Here is a 20,704-nt window from a genome sequence, read left to right on the forward strand (position 1 = left end):
TCTCGAAGGTCAAGTTGTTCTGCATGTGATGGCGGAGCAACTGTATCTCGCCTGTTAGTGAACTGCGTGATCCAGTGTGGATCGTGAACGTGGGAAATTCCCGTTCACTACGGATATAGTACGTGTTTGTTAATGTATTCAAACAATAGTGTATGTTCTACGAAGTTCAGTTTTCCATTGGCATAATCACAAATGTAGTGTGTAAGCTGTAGGCCTACGCCTAATTTAATAATTTTATGAAGATTGTAACCAAGAAACAGGAAGTAACAGGTATTATTCTACATATGTTTTTTGTGTTTACATTCGTGACTAACTCTGTAGTGCAAAACTGACAGATGCAACTTGAGAAGTAAGTAATGTATATGACATTAGAAAAGGAGATTTTCCCACTGACAGAGTAATGTTAAATGTGCGTTTTGATTTTTGACATCAATTATGTTATGTTTGCAATTGAAGCAGTGAGATCAATAACCATTTAAGTCCATTTACACAAGTTTCGAGAAAAATGCAAAAGAACTTTTTTATTTCTTACCTAATTATTATTTTTGCACGTAATATTTTTGGTTGTTTTAGAGCTCAGGACAAACTTTACCAACTTTTAAAGTCGTAACACTTGTGGAAATATCCAAAATTTATTTTCAAATTTGCAAAAAATAAATGGCCAGAAGTGGACTTGAATGGTTATTGATCTCACCGCTTCAATTGCTTGTCGTATTGATATGAGGCCGAATTATGTCACTAGGTGATGTGAAGCCGAGGAAAGCGAAAAAGTTTCAATGATTTAAGTACGGTTTTTCTCTCATGTGTAGTGTGGGGAGATATCGAAGTTTTATCTTATTTTTAATATTATTATTATTATTATTATTATTATTATTATTATTATTTTTATTATTATTATTATTACTGTTGTAGGCCTACATTTATTGAAGTAGATGTAACTGCAAAATTGAAACTGTGTTAATAATACAAATACATTTTCAAAATCTTGCATTTTCAATTTTATTGAAATTCGAGATTTGCTATAATCAATAGGTAGATACTGTAGGCCTACCTATTGATTACTGTAGGCCTAACAACCCTAATATACCAAAGGGTAAAATAGGGTTTCAATATTTGGATAATAATAATAATAATAATAATAATAATAATAATAATAATAATATACTTAGGCCTACCATGAAAATGTATTAAGAACCTGAAAAGATAAATAATCATCTTTATGGTACAACATTTATTATATTTTATTAGTAAGTTTTATTTACTAATAATAAATATGTAAAACGTAGTATCTCAATAATTCTGTTCATTGGGATCTCTGTTATAGTTTTCTAAGCCTGCTGATTGCATTTATGTCTGGTTTATGTCTGAAAGTTGTCAGATTATTTCTGTTTCGATATTTTCTGAGTGGACAGTTACGTATAAAACCCGTGATAAGTGCTATAAAAGATAATATTATTTTTCATTTTAGATGTTTAGTAGTAGTAGTAATAGTAGTAGTAGTAGTAGTAGTAGTAGTAGTAGTAGTAGTAGTAGTAGTGATAATATTCATATTAATATAATTATTATTGGCAATGTTTCATGCTATTATTGAATCATATTTTCGTGAATTTTGCATACATTTTAGAGTATCCTCCAAGTATAAAATAAAACTTAAAACACCTTTAGGACTCGCGGAACTCCAATGATGCTCTCGCGGAACACTGAGGTTTCGCGTTACACTTTGAGAAACGCTCACATCAAGGATTTTATTAATTTTACAGTATATAGGCCCTACATTTAATTTAGTACGAATTCACAATAATACATTTTCTTAAAAACACGTTAACCAACTAGCACAAGATGTCATTTAATTTTCATTTAGATAATTATATTATAATAAGACTGACGTTATAGTAACGATATTTTTATTATGGCCAAATAATTTATTCCGTTTCTATATGTAATTAATTCTAAACTATAATTGAATTGGTCATTGCTAGAAGGCCCTTTGTCCAAAAATGTTAGTTCTGAATAAATCGAAAAAAACTCTTTTTAAGAAATACTAATCTTCGTAGAGCAATGTGGTGACTGTCCATTATAAAGGTATATTTGTGCTTTCTGGAAGCACAATTTTTATTTTGTTGTCACGTGTAGTTTGTATAATATTATTAATTAAAAATTCAAATTTAAGGGCCTTTTAGCAGTGAACTTAAAATAATTTCACATTTGGTTAAAAATGGAGTACTGTAATAAAATAGGGGATTGTAAATTAAATAAACTACCATTATTTCAAGTTAAAAGTATATTTCTCTTCTTAAAATATATTTTAATTACGTATTACAAAGTTTTAGGTCCTTGTTTTAAATCTAACTTGACGATTTCATTCTGTATCTTCTCTATGTTCTGCTAGTGGAGAATTTATAACTTTCTGATAAGGTAACTGTTCGTTGGGAATGTAGCATAGAATTTTCTTGATATCCTGCATTTTGTCTGGGTTGATTGCAATCAATTCGTCATAAGCAGGACGTTGGGGAAGGACTGTGTTTTCAATTCCAGGTAGACAAAGAGCAAAGGTATGCCTAATACAACCATCAATGAACTTGGATGTTGAAACAATATGAGGAACAGTGGCATTGTACATATATTCATAATAACTCGCAGGGGCGAATGACAACTTCGAACACCGAGGTACCTTTCTACCATAAGATTCTACAGAAAGACCTCTTTTGTAAAACATGGGCCACCAGTTAATGAGTGGCTTTATTTTTGTGCATGCATAAATATTTTATATAGCATACAAAGATTTTTGTGGCCCTTAGGAAATAACATTTTTATGCAATATTCATTTACGTCAGTGATTTCAGTGTAAATATTTTGAACTTACCTACAATCCTCAACAGTTCGTCTTTCAGCCACCAATTTTCCAGAGTAAGTCACATGTTCAGTGCCTTTAACTTTTAATATATTTCGTTTCCAACTGCAAGTATCACTACGTCTCTTTTTGCTTTTCAAACTCTCAGTCTCCATTTCAATTAGCCGAAATTGCGAAAAATATAATAATTTGTATTAAAACACAAATAAAGATCAGAGCAGAATAAACAGACCCCTTCAAACAATGAAGATAGCTGATAGAATAGTAAGTATAAAGGTTTGTCATCAGATGGAAACACCGCTAAATGATAAGTTCACAGCTAGAAGGCCCCCTAACCTGGAGAAAGGGCATTTTAGCATGACACTAAAAATGAAACGCTCAACTGTGCGCGTGGATGAGGGCTTGAGGAAAGTCCTTTTAGCACAGATTGTGTATTTATATGTAAGGATGTTGAATCTGTAGTTAACTCATTTTTGCAAAAATACGGAGAAAGGGCCTTTTAGCAATGACCAATTCAATTGCAAAGAGATTACAATTTCGCCAAGAGCCAATGGAGAATAATTAGTATAATATAATTACTGTACGTGGAATAAATAATAATATAGCTAATTAAATTATACGCTGTATACCGGTACTCTCATTATTTACATACAGCGAAGCGTTTAAAATTATCACAATAAAGTACCTACAAGCTTGTTACATTACCCGCTGTCACATTCATACTGATCCCTTTCATTTCCGAAGTCTCAAATTGAATATCCACTGCTAGATTTCTCTACCTCCTTCAACTCCTTATTAATAACTCTGTATAAAATGTTATGTAGCTGAAGTCTTAAAGACGTTTTCTGATACAGAATGCAAACCTTGTCTATTAATAGAAGATTAATGCCAGTAATGTTTACGAAGTTACAAAAATTCAGCTTATTCTTTTTACAAAGAAAATTATAATAATGTTTTAATATATTAAACTACTTTTGACACATAAATCTGTGGTGTTCGGGTAAAGGGGGATAAGTCATTTTTTTGTGCAGATGGATTTTTGTTCCCCAGATGAACACACAAGTTAAATTATACAAATGAGTGTGCAAAAATCAGAGAATACTAGTAGTTGACGTGTTTTATTTGTGTAGAAAATTATTTGCAACAAGAGTCCGAAGTTTAATTTTCATTTATCTCCAAACTCATTTTATGACTTATCTCCCTTTACCCAAACAACACAGAAATATCCTCTCTTTTTCCCTTGTGTTGAGTAGAACTTTACTCCTGAGGACCGTTACTAAAAGTTAAAAATTGCTTATTTACGATTAATTTGTTAAACCTGCTTTATATATCGGTATCGTAAAGTAAAATGAATATCAAAATTGATTTAAATTTTTCTTATGCTGTTGGATAACATTTAGTCAATTCCATGACATAATATATTAAAGCATTGTTGGAGTACATTCATTTAACTTAAATGATATAACTAAGTATTAAATAATAAGTATGAATTATAGCTACTGCACATCTAAAAACTATTCGTAAAATTCGTCTTTAGTACCAATAATTATGGCGGTCAGGGAATGCTTTGGCGTTTTTTCCCTGGACCAATAATAAACGCTAAAGCGTTCCCTGACCGCCATAATTATTTGTACAAAAGACGCGTCTGATCAGCGATTATCGCTTTGAAATTAATTTCAAACAATTTCTGCACGAACGCTCATGTATTGTAAAATAATTTACCAATTTCGTATATTGGAGATATAATTAAGTTTGACGGTATATTTTAATAACAAAATATAGATAATCGTGGAAACATAAAATACACTGATCGGCATAAAAAGTGGATCACTTATTTTTTTAAGAAGTATAATAGCTAATTTTGTAGCTTATACTTACGACAAAGGCATATTGTAAAATGAAGTAAACATGCATCCTGTGCACTTCATTCCCGTCATCAAAATGCTTTTTGTTTGCTGTTTACTTTAAAGTTCAAAAGTGTTGTAATTTATGCAACATTTCAAGAAACGCATTTCATGGAGTTAATGAGGCAATGGCTTACATTAACACATGATTATGCCACTGATATCAGATGATAGACGACATTAAGATATATGGATCATATGAGGAGACAAAGAGGAAGGCAGAAAATAGGAAAGACTGGAGAATGCTGGGTTTGCAATGAAAGACCTGCCTTTGGGCAGAACACTATGGATGGATGAACGAATGAATGAATCAATGAATGAATGAATGCTACTGAAACTGTCACTGTGCGTGTATCTTGCCCTAATATTGCATGCTACCACCTCTTTAGTTGCGATGATGTCCTCCATTCGTCAAGCCATGCTAACCACTAGGTCCTGCAACATTTCCTGAGAGACCAGTACATAAACTTAATTTCTCCAACAATTTGTGTATTTTCTGTAGCTATATATTTTTTCATCATCATCAACAACATCACGGGTTGAGCCGGTAGGCCCGTTCCGTCCCCATTAGAATTGTTCTCACCAACGAAACCTAGGACGACCAACATTTCTCCTTCCTCTTGGAGCATACTGGAAAGCTTTCTTGGAAATTCGGTGATCCTCCATCCTTTCTAGATGTTCCATCCACCTATTTCGTTGATTTGTTAACCTTTGTGTTATTCCCTCTATCCCTAATTCTTTTCTGATCTCTTCATTCCTCTTGTGTTGTAATAAAGAATATCCCGCCCTGATCTTAGGAATCTCATTTCTGAGGCTTCTAGTCGTCTTTTATCTCTTTCTGTTAAGGTCCAAGTCTCTGCTCCGTAAAGTAGTACTGGAAGGGCTACTGTTTTGTAGAGTTTTAACTGTGTTTCTTTCGTTGTTCTTTTTCCTAAGCTCCGTCCAATTGTTTCACATATACTTGAAATCTATGCATCTTTTCTTCCATATCTCTTTTTTCCATATAAGAAATGTTGCATCCTAAATATTTAAAATTACTAACTTGCTCAATAGTTTTGGAGTCAATAACTATTTTCGACCTTTTATGCTGGGTCCCTATGAAAGCCATTGTTTTTGTTTTAGTGTGTTAATATGTATTATTTTTCTTTAACATTGATTATTATATATTTTTTTCAGACTTTATGCCTTAAAATGGACTTCGTAACCTACAATTTGCTGGTTGTTATACTGTGCACATTAGGTAAAGTGTAATTATTTTATTATGTACAATTAAGTGTCCTACACTGTAGTGTTTCTAGGTACAAATCCAGTGGACCCTGCTTCCATCGTCAGAAGGGAAAATTTTATTTTTAAGTAGAAATTTGTGGATATTTAATTGAACATGGACGAGTATTAATTGTCGCTAGTTCGTCGTGTGTTGTAGTAAGTAGACTGCGGAAGTTTATGCGCTAAAAATCAGAATATAGGTATTCAAGCATTTATGTACAGTTTTGTCCCACATATAAGTTCCAGAAAGGAGGCAATGCGTATGACCAGACATACAACGAAACAAAACTAATTTTATCACCTGAACTAGGCCTTCTCTTGTGAACCAGGTTGCTTGTCCTCTGATCATGCGCACTACCTCCTTTCTGGAACTGTATCTGTGCGACAAAACTTTTTTCTAAGACTGTACTTAAAATTGATGGAATATGCACTAAAAATTACTGATTAACCAAAGTATTTCTTGAGTTTCTGCGCTATTGTAACTAAATATAAAATATTTGTATAAGTAATAATATCTATTATGTTATAATTTTTATCATAAGATAGGCTATTAGTTACTATTTAAATTTGAATTCTTACAAAGAAAAGTATGTATCTACAAATAACTATATACGCCTACAATGTAGTTTTTAAATATTATTTTGTTTAAACATAATTGTAGGTTCGGCAACAACTCGTAGAATTTCTGGCAGATATCTAGTCGTCTCTTCACATCACAAGCAATAAGTAATGTAAAATAATAACAATATTGAAATGAAAACATAAAGTAATACTAAAGGTAATAATATAATTTGCATTTAAGGCACGTGAAAATACGAGAACAAATAAACAAACCACTAAAAATAAGAAAAATCGATACCAAACAACAGGACATAGTTCTCCGCCTGAAAAAAAAAAACATTATGAACACATCGAAAAATGGAAATTGTAAGTACCGGTAACTACGTGTGTTTTCTCAGTTTAAAAACTGACTTTTTCACACACTTGATGATCTTCACTATCACCAGAGAAGCATTTCTCCTCTTCTGTTTTTCACTTCGATAGTAAATTCGTCCTACTCGTTTTTTTCTTTTGGCATTTAAAGCTTTCTTCTTCGTTAAAACCTCACTTTTTAATACGAAGTAAAATACAAATCACACTTTTATTCAAACATACCAATTCTGTCGAAGCTATGGTAAAATTCTGCATGCGTGTTACTTAGAAACGATCAGAACATTCTGTGAGTCAAATTACATTGTTGTTGACAGAAAAGCACACGTAACAAATAAGTTAAATCCGGCAATTGCTTTAAATTCAAAATACATTCAGTTTTCACATAGACAAAATGTTGTCAAAGAGTTAACAGGTATTATTTAATTTTTAATCACGAGTTCTGCAATATTAATATGATAATAGACAAATACGATACACTTTGAGTGAAAAATTTGTTAAGCTGGGACTAATTTCGGATTGTCGCTTCATATCAAGAGAAAATATCCTACAGCATGCCCTTCATTAATAATTTCATCTTATCATAGACTCATAAGGCCTACTCTTCATTTCTAAACCGAAATAAAAATAAAACATAACATTCAAACCAACACAATTTTAGTTTCATTCCCGGAATTGGATAATGACTATGTAACTTGAATTGAATTGCATTTTATAACTGTTTATTATTGTAATCTATTATATTATATTTATTTTTTATATTTACTAATATTCAAAAATTGTATCCAATTTCTTATTTGTGCTAAGTTTATTTGTTTGTGTATGTGTGCATGCGTATATTATCTAACCAGACAATGTCATATCCAGACCTTGTACACTGGTTTCTGACAAATTATTATTATTATTATTATTATTATTATTATTATTATTATTATTATTATTATTATTATTATTATTATTTCTGGTTCATTATTATTTCAAACTACGTATTTTCATAATATCTATGGACCATAACTTTGTAGGTTTATATTTGTTATATTAGGCTATTTAATTTGTAAGTATGTATTAATACTTTAGTATAATATGTATGTTAAGTTGACTTGTGCTATATTGATGTACAGTCTTAGAAAAAAAGCTTTGTCGTACAGGTACTTTCTAAGTCCTAGAAAGAAGGCAGTTCGCATGATCAGACATACAACGAAACAAAACTAATTTTATTACCTGAACTAGTCCTTCTCTTGTGAACCAGGTCACTCATCCTCTGATCATGCGCACGCTTCCTTTCTGGGACTTGTATGTATGTATGTATGTATGTATGTATGTATGTATGTATGTATGTATGTATGTATGTATGTATGTATGTATGTATGTATGTAAGTATCTGTGCGACAAAACTTTTTTCTAAGACTGTACAGAACCTGTACCAGAATTGTAATGGGCCACTTGAATATTCTAAGTCCCAAATTGCACATGCTCGGAGACTTAGGGCACAAATACACAAGCTACTGTTGACGGAGTTATTGAAATTCGTTCATTTCGAATCTGACGTTTCGACCAACATACTATGGCCAGGAACGTTGGTCGAAAAGTCAGCTTCTAGAAACAATGACAATGCCGCAAGAACCCGGAAACCTAAAATCTATAAACAGTGGCAGCTGAAGCCTAAGTCAATCATTGTAACAATGTTTATTTCTCCTAGTATTGCTGTTTTTCTGTTATAAACAAAAATGTATCGTGTTCAAAACCAATGACATTGTAGTTATTTATGTTCAAAACTAATAAAACAAACATAAGAATGGCCTCTCGCAGGAAGAAACTAATAATAATACAGTACAATAGCCTCTCCACAAAATACATGTTCAAAACTAATACAAAATTACTTTTATTAAAAAATTATTTTTTTACCAAAGTGGATAAAACTTGTACAAATTACCCTACTTAAGTCCTCTAGAGTCATAAGTCACAATATCCAAAAATTACGGTACTTATTCTTTAATAATTCATCAACTTACATAAAAACAAACGATTTTACTTTACTTTAAGAAAATATGTAATAATTACAATTATAATAGATGGCATATTAAAAATAATTTTGCCAAATGGTAATAATTAGTGAGATACAAGTTTTTACTTAATTGCCAAAAAACAAGTTTTTGGATATTGTGAGTTATGATTCTGGAGGACTCGCTTACCGTAAATAACTACTGTATTAATAGTATTTGTTTTCGGTTTCAATGTGAAAGTAATTGCTTTAAAATCCACCAGAATTACTGCCTTGTCGAACTTTAGACCCCTTCTAGTACGTACTCTTTTCTGCTGGCCTATAACATTTTTTTCCAGTTTCTTCTCATTCTTTAAACATGTTTTGTATAATAATTCTTTTTGTATATCAATAAAAACGATCATATAAATTGCTCCCATTCGGTTTGTCTTTATGTTTGAGACCCTAACTTCACAGTTATACAGCAGATTCGGAAAAACTAGTGTACTGGTACCGGTTCTGTATACGCTTTTTATTGTAGAAGATATTAGCAATGAATTAGATCTTAGAATGTCGTTAAGTAATTCCTAAGATTTGTGTGAATTTGTAATTTTATTACGATTATTAATATTTTGTTTTTAATTTCGTAGGATTATAGCCTATAACTCCACAAACGATTAGGGAAAACACGGAAATTTTACTTGAACAAGTAAAGCGATCGGTTTGGAAGTAAATCCCGAAAAGACAAAGTATATGATTATGTCTCGTGACCAGAATATTGTACGAAATGGAAATATAAATTTGGAGATTTATCCTTCGAAGAGGTGGAAAAATTCAAATATCTTGGAGCAACAGTAACAAATATAAATGACACTCGGGAGGAAATTAAACGCAGAATAAATATGGGAAATGCGTGTTATTATTCGGTTGAAGCTCTTATCATCCAGTCTGCTGTCAAAAAATCTGAAAGTTAGAATTTATAAAACAGTTATATTACCAGTTCTTCTGTATGGTTGTGAAACTTGGACTCTCACTTTGAGAGAGGAACATAGGTTAAGGGTGTTTGAGAATAAGGTTCTTAGGAAAATATTTGGGGCTAAGCGGGATGAAGTTACAGGAGAATGGAGAAAGTTATACAACACAGAACTGCACGCATTGTATTCTTCACCTAACATAATTAGGAACTTAAAATCCAGACGTTTGAGATGGGCAGGGCATGTAGCACATATGGGCGAATCCAGAAATGCATATAGAGTGTTAGTTGGGAGACCGGAGGGAAAAAGACCTTTGGGGAGGCCGAGACGTAGATGGGAGGATAATATTAAAATGGATTTGAGGGAGGTGGGGTGTGATGATAGAGATTGGATTAATCTTGCACAGGATAGGGACCGATGCCGGGCTTATGTGAGGGCGGCAATGAACTTTCGGGTTCCTTAAAAGCCATTTGTAAGTAAGTATAGCCTATAACACCCCAGGTAATTAAAATGTAAGCTTGTTCTGGACATGTATGTTATGCTGCAGTTTTCCATTTTATTGGCTCCTCTATTAATATTCCACTGTTTTGAATTTTTCCATTGGTATTACTGTTACAAAATCTTTTTGTAATTTTTCTACTACCTGTAGGCGTATGTATGAATTAAATATTAATCCATATTGTGCTTTTTTCAGTTATACAAATAAATTATATAGATGGAACGACATCAGCATGCAAACATGGAATGACGTGTATGTCACTGAAAGATTGTGCAGTTCATATAAAGAATCAGCAGAATCATGAAGTAGATGTGTTTTTCGTTTGTGGTGGCCAACAAGTGTGCTGCCCTCACCAACAATCAATACCAACACAACCGATACAAGAAAACACAGCCAATCACGTCAACATGCGATTACTCCCACTTGACAAATGTGGTGGCTCATTTGATGACAAGATTACTGGTGGCCAGAATGCATCATTAGGACAGTTCCCATGGATGGCTCTTCTGGGTGCTAGATGTAATGAACAACAGAATGTTCTTTGTAGCCCTTAGGTAAAACAGTTTGTACCCCAGGATGTAGAAAAGGACTTATGCATGTGCAAAACCCACTCTAATAATTTAAGAACAGAATAGAAATAACACCCAAATGTGGAGTTTTCCTCTTGAAATAAGCAAAATATTCATCATTTTAGATAGGTACCTATATTCAGTGGTGATATTCGGTCGGTTTGCACCAGTTCAGACGAACCGGTTGTTAAATTATTTCTAGGTAATATTTGCAATTACCATGGACACACCGTATACGTTTAACATAGATACACATGAGAGAACTGGTTGTTGAACTTCTTGAATATCACCACTGCCTATATTATCGAATTATTTAAAATAAAAGAGAAAGCATGGTGAATTATTTAGGATAGATGTAGCTACCATTTTTTCAGTTACTGGTGAAAGGCAACAAAATTCACAGCATTTCGAAAACAGTATCCAGCTTCGTCTTCAAGTGGAGAAATAGAGGTTTTGTTTGGATTGTTACAAATGGCTAAATCCAAGTAAATGACACATCTTCCCAAAAAAAAAAAAAAACGGTCAGTCACTTAGATTTAATCATTTGTAATAGCCCCAAGGAACAAGATAATCTTCTCAACACTTTAATCATCTGAAAGTAATGGAATATACAACTTTAAAACATTGTGAATTTTTATATACGTCACCACAATGAGAAAAATCCAGACTACACTTCTTCTTCTGAATAACATTGAAATTATGTTCAAAAAGTACGTAGTATTTATTTATTTTATTATGACAGAATCAGCCACTAATATTAACTTAGTAGGTACAGACGAGCAGGTATAGTACTGGTACTGATTTTATAAAAATTTTATTTATGTTCTTTTTCTACTTCCTTTTCAAACGCTCTTCAAATTATGCAGCATATGTGAGTAGTTTGACATCTACTCTGATTTTAGAATAATCATAATTAAACTTATGAATAGTATTAGAGGAGAAAAATTCGCTCCAGGGCTGGGGATCGAACCCGGGTCCTTGGTTCTACATACCAAGCGCTCTTACCATTGAGCTACGCCGACGCCACAGTGAATTTTTCTCCTCTAATATTAATTGTTACCATAACAGATATATTCTGTAGGAGCAAAAAATAATAATCTTTATATAGATTCTTCTAACAACAATGCATATTTCTGTACAGATTACTGTGCATATTACTGTGGAATCCCGGCCACCAAGTAACTCAACTGAGTGCGCTCCTTGTATAAGGCAGTTGACTTAATATAAAATGTCAACATATATGCTCAACATTCGCGTATAGTTAGTACCTAGTAATCCCCTCTTCCCCCCACAATATTTCAAAGCAATCAGAGCCTATGTTCCACTTATGTTCTACACCACGTCTTAACATAGATACAAATTTCCTGCTTATATTGTATAGACTATAATTTTGCTGAATGTAGCCTATTATCATTTTGTTGTTTCAGTGAGTAATGGAAGTCTTCTATTTATATGTGGAGGAACTCTCATCAATGACCGATATGTACTGACAGCTGCACATTGTCTACAGCAACCTCACGCAATTGTGTAAGAAGTACAAAGTTGTATAATACATAGATGTGCATAAGTTATGGTTATGTGCGTGAATTAAATTAGCTTGAATATGTATAATTCAGTGGCATTGTTTGATAATACCCTAGATTCTGCAACTCAGTGAAATGCCATTGTTAGAGAGGCCTTGATTTTCTGACATCCCTTAATATACCCTACCGATATAATTCCAATTCTTTATATCTAATTCTGAGACTATGTTCCACAAAAGTATGGCATGATATACGAGGCCCGTCCATAAAGTAACTTTCCCACTTGTCCCACAGCTAGCAAACCATATGTTGTGCGAAGCGACTGCGTGTACATGATAAGGTAATGTCCTGGCATGGCACATGCGCTAGCGGAACTTCCCGAGTGCTCTCGGTAGCTTCGTTGCATTGGTTGAAGATGGACGTTACTATTCCAGCTCCCACCGCGTGTGAAGTGCGATCAGTGATAAAATTTTTTTATTGAAATTTATCGTCAGCTGTGTCAGGTCATGAGCAAGCAGATGGTGCTTTGCTCCAGAAGGTCGTCTGTGATGATGGTTGGTCTCCCACTGTGTTCCTCGTGATACACATTTTGGTGTCCTGCTGAAAATTGTCTACAGCAGGAACGCACCATCTGCTTGCTCAAGACGTTAGGCCCATAGACCTGGCACAGCTGACGATAAATTTCAATCGGCGCTATCCCCTGTGCATTCAAAATCTTTATCACTGATCGCACTTCACACGCGGCGGGAGCTGGAATAGGAGCGTCCATCTTCAACCAATGCAACAAAGCTACTGAGAGCACTTGGGAAGTTCCGCTAGCTCATGCGCCATGCCAGGACATTACTCTATCACGTACACGCAGTCACTTCGCGCAACATATGGTTTGCTAGCTGTGGGACGAGTGGGAAAGTTACTTTATGGAAGCGCCTCGTATTACAAATTACAAGTGAAAGTTATTGTAAAGTATGGAATTGTATCTTTCTATTCCACAGAATTATGTAGGCCTACGTATAACACCATACATTAATAGTAAATGTGTACAAGTGACGTCATAATAATGATGACGTAGCTATATAAAGGCTGCTTGCATTTTACGCCTGTTATAATAAAGTTATGTTCATTTCCATTAATTCTTATATCGTATTTAAGGAACTGGGAGAAAATAATGTTACTAAAATATTTGTCTGAACTCTGTTACCGGTACATATTACCTTGATAGTTTACGGCGTTTTTGACTCCATATGAATTGTTTGTTGTTTTCCAGTGGCTGGATATTGGGCTAAATCATTAACTTTCTTGCTTCTCAATACAGTTCTGCAAGATCTTGTCTTCCTTGTTTTCCTGCATCAAGTTTTCCGCCATTGGAGGAGGTGATCCTTGTCCATAACTACATGGCTGTCTCAGATGGTGTATGAACTTGTGGGTTTTATTCCTATTTTGTTGTGTCCATTCAGGCAGTCATGGCCAGAGAGTCAGAAGAGGTCAGTTGTTTTCCTTGGGAGACGTTCATGTGGTTTTCCAGATAGTAGTCCTTGGTTTTATTTTTGTCTCCTTATGTTTATATCTTTTTTGAGATCTTTTAGTCGTTTCTCTGTTGTCATGAGTTGAGTTGGTTTTTGAATTATCGTGGTGCCTTTTTTGGCTGGGAAGTCTGCTTGATCACTTCCCATTAGTCCAATATGTGATGGGATTCATTGCAGAATAATTGATTTTCCCTATGGTTGCAGAATTTTGATGCTGTGCCTTATTTCATCTACATTACGGATTTTGTATTTGAAACTGCTAATGACTTCTATTCCAGATTTAGAGTCGACTAATAGACAAGTAGAATCGCATTTGAAATACTCTTTGCAAAGAAAAGCATATTGTTTATTATTAGATGCCTAATCCTGCTTGATCGACAAAGAACTAAAATGATCATAATGTTATCATGCCCTGTTCTTAGCCATAACTTTCTTTTTACTAGTGTTATTAGGTACTTCATAACCATAAATACTTATTACTATCAGTATACTGTTATTTTTAAATATTGATTTACAAGATTCACTATTTTTTAGGTGATATATGCATTTAATACTTTTTTAAAAATAAAATAGCCTTATCACCATTCAATTCGAGAAAAATTCGTACCGGCACCAGGAATCGAACCCGGGACCTTTCAGCTCTACGCGCTGAGTGCTCTTTCTAACTGAGCTATGCCGGGACACGATCCACGGTGCCGGCCGAACTCCTCTCGTAATGTTTTACAGCCTTACTGCCTGCACTTTAGACAATGTAAGTCATACATGCAGGAGCTCATATTTAAATGACTTTAATGGTCATATTCAACATCAGTTTGTGGCAACTGCTAACAGTTAATACATCACATATTCATTATACAGAGTGTTTAAAAAATACGGGGCATAATTTCAGGAATGTATTTCCCACATGTAGACAATCAAAATAGTTCATTACAACATGTGTCTGGAAATGCTTTATTCCCGAGTTATGGCCTTCACAACATTGAAATTCACCGGAACGTTTTTCTTTCCGCAGGTCGTTGCCTTCAAAGGAGATATTAAGAGGGCACTCTGACAGTTCATTCCGAGGCGAAGGTTACATTCAGTGTTGTGTAGGCGTTAGACTGTGCGACATGTATTCAAATCAAGAGCTGGCAGAGATACACTTCATGTACGGTAAGGCGGACGGCAATGCTGCGCTGGCTCGTCGTTTGTACCAGGAGAGGTACCCACAGCGACAATGTCCAGATCGGAAGACATTTGTACGTCTTCATTACCGTCTGTGCGAGTATGGAAAATTTAACTCGATGGATAGGTAGAGGTGGCCCAATTGCTTGGCTTCTACGCTCACCTGATCTGAACCCTCTCGATTTCTACTTGTGGGGCCATTTAAAATCATTGGTTTATTCGCCTCCGGTGCCTGATTTGGAATCCCTTCGGAATCGAATTGTGGCATGTTCTGAGGTCATACGCAATACTCCTGGAGTTTGGGATCGTGTTCGCAGGTCAATGAGACATCGATGTGAGGTCTGTATTCAAGCAGGAGGTGGACATTTTGAACATCTTCTGTAATGACAACGACCTGCAGAAAGAAAAACGTTCCGGTGAATTTCAATGTTGTGAAGGCCATAACTCGGAAATGAAGCATTTCCGGACACATGTTATAATGGACTATTTTGATTGTCTACATGTGGGAAATACATACCTGAAATTATGCCCCGTATTTTTGAAACACCTTGTATATGAGGTCTCGCCCACCTCATTGAATATTACACGACTACTATGAAGTAGCCAATGTGTATTATCACCATTTAATTCGAGAAAAATTCGTGTCCCGGCATAGCTCAGTTGGAAAGAGTACTCAGCACGTAGAGCTGAGAGGTCCCGAGTTCCATTCCCGGTGCCGGTACGAATTTTTCTCGAATTAAATGGTGATAATACACATTGGCTACTTCATAGTAGTCGTGTAATATTCAATGAGGTAGGCGAGACCTCATATATAATGATGTGTGATGTATAAAATAGCCTATTTAATTTTGGTATACTCCAACCTCCTCCCCCCTCCCCCAAGTTTTATTCCATACTCCAGGTGCGTGTATATTATTCCATAATAATATTACTACTACTACTACTATTACTACATCTATTATCATTACTATGTTGTTGATATTTTATATCAGTGGTCAGTAACCTGTGCTCTTTGTGCAAGAGCGCTCTCCATTACACATGAGCAATTTACGAGAGCAGATCCAAAGCCATTCGAGGGATACATAGGTTACTGTGGCCAAGCATTGAAGCACCTCTGTCACCACCGAGGCAACATACTCTATTCTGTACCGAGTGAAAATGCTTGCACACGGCTGGCTTGCTTGCTCGCAGGCACACTTACTGCCTCAAAAGAACACTTGAGTTGATGAGCACTGTTTTATATAGTTAGTTTTTAATCTTGAATAGGTGGGCAGCCTGTGTCTGTTGTTATTGTTGTTGTTGTTGTTACTATTATTATTATTATTATTATTATTATTATTATTATTATTATTATTATTATTATTACTGTATATCTTAGTTTTAATTAGTAACACTAATTAAAATTTTATATTACATGTTCTAGAGAAAAAGTTCGTCTTGGAGAACATAATCTGGACACTAATATGGACTGTGATCCTTATGATGACTATTGTGCAGACCCTGTGCAAGATTATGAAATAGAAGAGGCTATTTCTCATGAGGAGTTTAATTTGAATCACACTCAACAGCGATTTAAAAATGATATCGCATTAATTAGACTCAAGAGTAAAGTTCATAATTACACAAGTATGTATCAACTTAAATTACAAATTTAAGGCTTTCTTCCGAAACGTGTGATCAGAATATTTACGAACTTAATATGAAAAAACTCTGTACAAATTCGTATCGTTATGATAGCATTTTGCATTTACTATACCAGGCAGAATGAAAATGTTAGTCAGCCAATAACATGGCTTATAACATCTCTTGTAACCCAATCATAGCACTGCCAGCTTTTCTTATTGGCTATCACCCATATTCAATTCGTTTTTGAAGTGAATGAGATATTTTACTAGCAACATCAGTAGTGGCAACTGATTGACTATATTGCTAACTACACAGTTCACATCCCTTGAAAATATTACTACGAATATAGGAAAATCTAAACGGGAATAAATCATAACATCTGATAAAATCCAGGACAAATTTGCGTCCTAAAATGCCTCCAGAAAAATCTGGGACAGAGGGTCTAAATTCAGGACTGTCCAGGAAAAATCAGGAAGGATGGTCACCTTACCATATTGGATAACAGTGAAGTTCTGACATAAATTTTCTCTTTAGCTTTGGCATAACATAATATAGTTAGAGAATAATTTGTATTAGTCTAGGTAAGCCTACAACTATTATAGTATGAATTACTAATTTCCGTAATTAAATGTTTTGTTCACAAGATATCTTTCTGTTGCAGGTTATATACAACCAATATGCTTGCCATTTGATATAGAAATAACTGGAAGAGAAGAAAAGAAATACCAAATTGCAGGATGGGGTAAAACGGATTTCTGTAAGTAGATTCATTTTAAGTTCTCTATTTTGAAAATAATGAAACATACCAATTTTCTTTGGATAAATTATACAGTGTACCTAGGGTTACCATATGAAGAGTCCACTGCAAGAATGATGGATGTCATTTGGAATACATTTTGCAGGAGAAGAAATTGAAAGTTTGAAATGCTTAGCGCTCAAACTGTGATTTTCCGATCATTACTGGACAATGACTATCAGTGTTAATGCCATATAACTCTCTATGTACGTACATTCTATATGTCTTAAGCTATGCATTGACAGTCTTGGTTCATTTTCGACAAGAAAGTGACATCCATCATTCTTCCAGTGGACTCTTCATATCTTTAAGTGTAAAATTGACGACAACATACCAGTCGGACCCTTCCAAATCCTAAATAACATCTTACAGATACAAATTCACACAATGAGCAAAGTCATTCAATTCCAAAAAATTAAAATGAATTAAAATAATGTTTAAACTTTATTCTTGTAGACTTAGCAGATAGGGAAACTTTAGTCAGGAATAAAATTGATCAAGTACTTCCTTTCAAGACACATTGATCTTGTATCTAATGGTATTTAGGCCTGTATAATACGATTACATCTAAAAATTAAATCATCCATGATATTTTGAAAAGCGTAAAAGTACATAATTTCCAGTTTAAGTGAAATTGTCTATATTGATCCCATAATGAAAAATTAAAACAAATCTAAATTCTCATGTGAATACAAAGGAAAATCATTGCTGTAGTTAACTTAGCTTCAACTACAACATGCGCCAGAGCTCTGCTTTTTTTTTTTTCACCAGTTTGGTTGTATGAAGTTCTACTGAAGATGTACAAGTCCCAGAAAGGAGGCATTGCGCATGATCAGACATACAACAAAACAAAACTAATTTTATTACTTCAACTAGCCATTCTCTTGTGAACTAGGTCGCTAATTCTCTGATCATGCGCACTGCCTTCTTTCTGGGACTTTAAAGTATCTATGCTACAAAACGTTTTTCTAAGACTACATACCCAGAGGAAGGAAATCAGATGTGCATCTGTCAATTTAGAGCGACCATTGCTCTTAATGAAGTTTATTTTCGAGAAAGTTTGCTATGTAGAACCAACACAGAACTCATACATGCAGCGAAGGCTCGAGTGCTCTGTGACTGTCTTGAATACAGAAGTATTCATTTTCCCATTGCTCTTTAAACTGGTATTTTCCAAACGACATTGCGTTGAATTCCACCACTTGAAATGAATACAAATCTGCTCCACCTCATCACGTGAATGATCCGTGAGGTTGACTGGTTGAATTGTTTATGCCTTAAATTTAATTAACTTGTTTTGTATTATACATATACCAACTGATGAATGATCATTTGCGTTTGTAAATTTAATAATCTGATTGGCTATGTATTGTATACTTTTAGTAGAGCCATCGATGTAGCTCAGTCGGCAGACTCGCTTGGCTGCTGATCTGGAGGTGCGTTCGGGCTTGGGTTGGATCCCCCTTTGGTCATTGGTTTCTTCCGAGGTTTTCCACAGCCGTGGGACTGAAGAAGGATGGTTTATGGCGAGTCCTTGGCATCAACCCCCTTTGATTAGATTACCCCCCTTTGATTTGATTACCTGGTTGGGTTTTTCCGAGGTTTTCCCCAACCAAAAGGCAAATGCCGGGTAATATTTTGGCGAATCCTCAGACCTCAACTCATCTCACTACATCTCGTCAAAATATTGTAAAAAAATTGCACAAAATTGTAAAAATTGTAGAAAATTGCTAAATTGTGAAACTATAAAAATTTGTAAAAATTGTAATTGTAATATTGTAAAACTTTTACTTTTCCACATCTTAAAGCTTCATTGCTCATGTAAGATCTATGGAATAAAATAAATGAATGAATGAATGAATGAATGAATGAATGAATGAATGAATGAAGTTGAAGAAGGAGTTAAATGACGTAATCCAGCTTCTGACATGCCATAACTGGCGCCCAGTTCTGTATCCCCGACATAAGCAATATATTAATTAGAGACATTATGTCATGTTTCAGATGAGTCTGGAGGCAGTCCTGTCCTGCAGTTTGCTACAGTGATCAACGTTCCTATTGACGAGTGTAATAATCTTCAAGCAAAAGAAGTGCGCAACTTAACAGAAAAGCAGTTGTGTTCTGAAGGTAACCGTGGTGAAGATCCTTGCAAAGGCGATAGTGGTGGCCCCTTGATGGAAGTAATAAGCAAGGGCAGAATCATCCAAGTGGGCATTGTTTCATTTGGACCGATCCCATGTGCGAATGCACCCAGTGTGTACTCTAGAGTTTCGGCATATTTGGACTGGATATTGGATCATATTTCAGAATAAAGTTTTATTTTATACAAATTAAATTGTGAAAATTTTCAATAAATACAACATTTCTGCTCAAAACCTGAATCAATGGGAAGCAAATTGGAGGTTTGACAAGGCTCTGGTTATAGAGTGCAAGTATGGTGCACGGTTTATCTGAAAATTTGAAAACCTGACGTTTTGTTTGTCATGGAGGTCTTCTACACACCTAAGCTTCTGTTTAGCAAGTTTTCAGTAAAATAAGCCTTTGTTAATTAGACTGATACTGAAAGAAGTGCTATCTCTCGTAGAGTTGTTGAAGTTAAAATTCTGTTCTTTGTTCGCCATCAAATGTCCAACTTGAACTAGAAGATGGTAACCAATATAAAAACAATGATGACAGTAATACTACATAGCCCTCAGTTCTCAAGCCATTAAACAAGACGTAATGTATTTTATTGCATATACAGTATATACAGATTGTTTCAAAAGGTAATGTCAACCAAGTAGGAGGTGGAAGTGGAACTTAAATATAATAAAATAATTTATACAAACTTATCTTGTATTTGCTATGGTTGAGTAAATACAGTGCTTCATACTGAAGGTACCGGTAATCAAATTTTTGTACAACTGGCAAATAAGCATATAGTACATATTCATCATTTCAGATTGGTAATGATCTGCGTTTAGTGAAGCTGATATTCAAAATTCTGCCCTCTCTCATACAAGGATAACTTAGCATGCCGTTGAATTGTATGTTGCAAATTGTCACACAACCTACAATCTTATTCTGCTGCAGCTGCATAATTCCTTTGCACAAGCTGT

At 34.5% G+C, this 20,704-nt stretch overlaps 1 protein-coding gene across 2 annotated transcripts; it reads left to right on the forward strand.

Annotated features, from left to right (window-relative positions):
• LOC138704541 (phenoloxidase-activating factor 3-like) lies at positions 1-19,981 on the forward strand. 2 transcript variants are annotated; one of them, XM_069832538.1, is made up of 7 exons: positions 1-270; positions 5,932-5,995; positions 10,601-10,924; positions 12,402-12,501; positions 16,608-16,810; positions 17,472-17,567; positions 19,611-19,981. In XM_069832538.1, exons 2-7 carry the CDS (start codon positions 5,947-5,949, stop codon positions 19,916-19,918), a joined length of 1,080 nt encoding a protein of 359 aa, XP_069688639.1. In that variant the 5' UTR covers positions 1-270; positions 5,932-5,946; the 3' UTR covers positions 19,919-19,981. The 2 variants fall into 2 exon arrangements, with proteins under 2 accessions (XP_069688639.1, XP_069688640.1); XM_069832539.1 differs by having other exon boundaries at positions 17-118.
• The last annotated feature ends 723 nt before the right edge of the window (positions 19,982-20,704 follow it).

Source organism: Periplaneta americana, chromosome 8, assembly GCF_040183065.1.
Source record: "Periplaneta americana isolate PAMFEO1 chromosome 8, P.americana_PAMFEO1_priV1, whole genome shotgun sequence".
NCBI classification, from domain to species: domain Eukaryota; kingdom Metazoa; phylum Arthropoda; class Insecta; order Blattodea; family Blattidae; genus Periplaneta; species Periplaneta americana.

Excerpts from the sequence above, each read along its gene's own strand:
- LOC138704541 (XM_069832538.1), top strand. The coding sequence starts at position 5,947 with ATGGACTTCGTAACCTACAATTTGCTGGTTGTTATACTGTGCACATTA. Across the intron at positions 5,996-10,600 it reads TGTTATACTGTGCACATTAG|TTATACAAATAAATTATATA; the intron begins GTAAAGTGTAAT and ends TGCTTTTTTCAG. Across the intron at positions 16,811-17,471 it reads TAAAGTTCATAATTACACAA|GTTATATACAACCAATATGC; the intron begins GTATGTATCAAC and ends TTTCTGTTGCAG.